Below are 2,780 nucleotides of genomic sequence, written 5' to 3' on the forward strand. Positions count from 1 at the left end.
TTAACGTTCCAAAGGTAATAAGGTCCTGGATTCAATAACACTATTGGCTGGAAGTGTTGATTCTCAAAGTATTTAACTGAGGATCCTATAAAGGGTTGAAACAAATGTATAATTTAACTTATTTTTCTAAGAAAATCAGTTTTTTCTTCTTTTTGTTTTTCAGAGCGATGATTCAGACCATGCTGGAGCGGTGCGATCGGTTCCTCTGGTCTCAGCACGCCTGAATGCTGACTGGTGCATCATTCGCTGACTCAGCACCTTTTAAACTCTCCTCAGCTCTTCAAGCTAAAATCTTATTTATTCCATCCAGGCCAAAACGATGCACTTGTGCTTTAGTGAGAAATGTTATCTCTTCCTTTAAAGCAGCGCCTCGTCGATTCTGTCAGTATTCATGCGTTTGTTTGCATCACTCTTTGTCTATTTCTGTTTTTGCATGCTTGCACATGTACTAATAAAGATGCTGTAACTTAACTTTCTGTTGTTGAAGGCCAAAGAAATCAGTCTTCCTGCTATGAAAATAAATACTTGAAGTAATTAAAGGGTTGTGTTAAAAGCAAGTTTTATCAGGTGAATAAAGTCGTCTGTGAAAATTTAAGAGATTGAAGGTTTTTACTCAACTCAAACTTTATTTATAAAGCACATTTAAAACAACCGGGGTTGACCAAAGAGCTGTACAGGAATCACAGTTAAGGAACATAAGATAAAAGCTAAAGGCTAAAATACATAAAAATAGAATAAGATAAATGTTTCAATTAAAATACATTTTAGAATAAAATAAAATGTTGCCAAATGGCCACTTAGCCAGGGATTGTATTCATGTCAACCCTGATGGAAAACTATGAGTAAGATTGATTTAATGATTGATTGATTGACTTTATTAATCTCACAGTGGAGAAATTTACCCATTTCTTCAGCTCAAATAGTCAAAGACAAGAAGAATGTGACAAAGAAAAAGGTGCATGGGATATATACAGATATATATACAGTATATACAGATATATATACAGTATATACAGCGCAAATCTAAATAAGTATTTTTTTTTCCTTTTAAAAAAAAGTGAGACACTTTGCAAATAATTGAGACAATTTTCACTTAAAATAAGAAAAGATTATTGCTTTGTCTTATTTTAAGTGCATATTATCCAATTTTCTTATTTTAAGAGTAAAAATACTCATTCCATTCGCAGATCATCATATTTACATATTCAAATTAAGAGTACATACCTAATTTAACATATTTTTTACTTATTTCTAGATGTTTTTTGCAGTGTATTATCCAGGGTTATTGCACATGGTGTTTATATAGATGGATATTTATATATACAGTTTTTTCACAGGGTATCAAATAGTAATTATTCTCCATTGCAGCAGTTATTGTGGTTGTAGCGTCTCATTGTAGAGTCTGGGTGCAGCAGGATGAATGACCTGCAGTAGCGCTGCTTTTTCCAAACAGGCTGTAAAAGTCTTGGACTAAAGGAGCTGCTCAGCTCCTCTCCAGTCCGTCCATGATGGATGGAAGCGTGGACAGCTCCCTCCTCTCAGCCACTGAGTCCAGAGTGCAGCCTAGGACAGAAACAGCCTTTCTCAGCAGTTTGTTCAGTCTCTTTCTGTCCCGCTCTGCGCTGCCAGGAGCCCAGCAGACGACAGCGTAGAGGAGGGCTGAGGCCTCCACAGAGTCAGAGAAGGTTTGAAGCAGAAGCTGCTCACTGCAAAGGACCTCAGCCTCCTCAGGAGGTGGAGGGAGGCGGCTCTGGGCCTCCTTCTGCAGGGCGTCACTGTTATGAGTCCAGCTTATTATTGAGGGGAACATCCAGGGATTAGAAACTCTCCACAGTTTCTACTGTGAAGTTTCTACAAGGTTACAAATGCAGCAACTAACTGCATCCAGTTAGACTGAAAAACAAAAAGTTAAAATGCTCGGAGAATCCGAACATCTAGAAGCCAAAGTTTAAACCGTTCCTTGCTCTTTTATCGACCCAATGTTCAATAAAATGATACATTTAAAATTAGCCGTACCGTAGCCGTACATTCTGCTGTGACCAAGTGCAATATAAAAAAAAGGAAATTACTGCAAAAATTTTACAGAGAAAGACGATTAAATGAAAACAAATTAGTTTGAACTCTGGTGTTGCATTAAAAACCTGAAAGTAAAGATGTTTTAGCTGAAAGACAAGTTTTCCATAACTGCCCCCCCCACGCACACACACATGGTGTGTTGTTTTAATAAGGGAGCAGATTGTCTCTGATCTTCCAGCATTAGAGGATGAGCAATGTGGGTCAAATGAGAGAAAATGACTCAGAGAGAAATGAAATGAGGTCAGTGACCCATTTGATGTTATCACACACCTGCAGCAGCAGAGAGGAGCTTTCTGATGCGTCACCTTTGACTTTTAAAGACTGAAACTTGGCTAATTCACTGAGTGACGAAGACCAGAGTAATTAACTGATACCCCCCCCCCCCCCCCCCCTTAATGTCACGTTTTGCTTCTGGTTATTTCCCAGAATCCTCTGCCTTTCCCGTCTTCCCGCTCATCCACCTGTCATTGGCATCCAGACGATCAGATGGGAACTGGTTGCAGGACACAGAAATCTATTGTATAAAATATTAAAGAATTTAAACTTTTTTAACCTTTTTCCATTATTTTTTATTATTTATTTTCTTTACATCGCAGCTCTCTGTTTAAAACTATTTTGTTGGGATTCATTTCCAAATAAACACAGAATATAGTAGATCAGGGTTTTAAGCATTGTATTAAAAAAAATAATTCTATTCACTTTAT

At 37.5% G+C, this 2,780-nt stretch overlaps 1 protein-coding gene across 1 annotated transcript in view; it reads left to right on the plus strand.

Annotated features, from left to right (window-relative positions):
• The window catches only part of hps5 (Hermansky-Pudlak syndrome 5), a 26,367-nt gene extending 25,789 nt beyond the window's left edge, over positions 1-578 (plus strand). Inside the window, exon 22 of the mRNA XM_015399198.1 lies at positions 164-578. Within this exon, the coding sequence (XP_015254684.1) occupies positions 164-224 (61 nt within the window). The 3' untranslated portion in view covers positions 225-578. The remainder of the gene's footprint in view (positions 1-163) is intronic.
• Positions 579-2,780: the final 2,202 nt, after the last annotated feature.

The sequence above is a fragment of the Cyprinodon variegatus genome, unplaced genomic scaffold (genome assembly GCF_000732505.1).
Source record: "Cyprinodon variegatus isolate N-32 unplaced genomic scaffold, C_variegatus-1.0 Scaffold994, whole genome shotgun sequence".
NCBI lineage: Eukaryota > Metazoa > Chordata > Actinopteri > Cyprinodontiformes > Cyprinodontidae > Cyprinodon > Cyprinodon variegatus.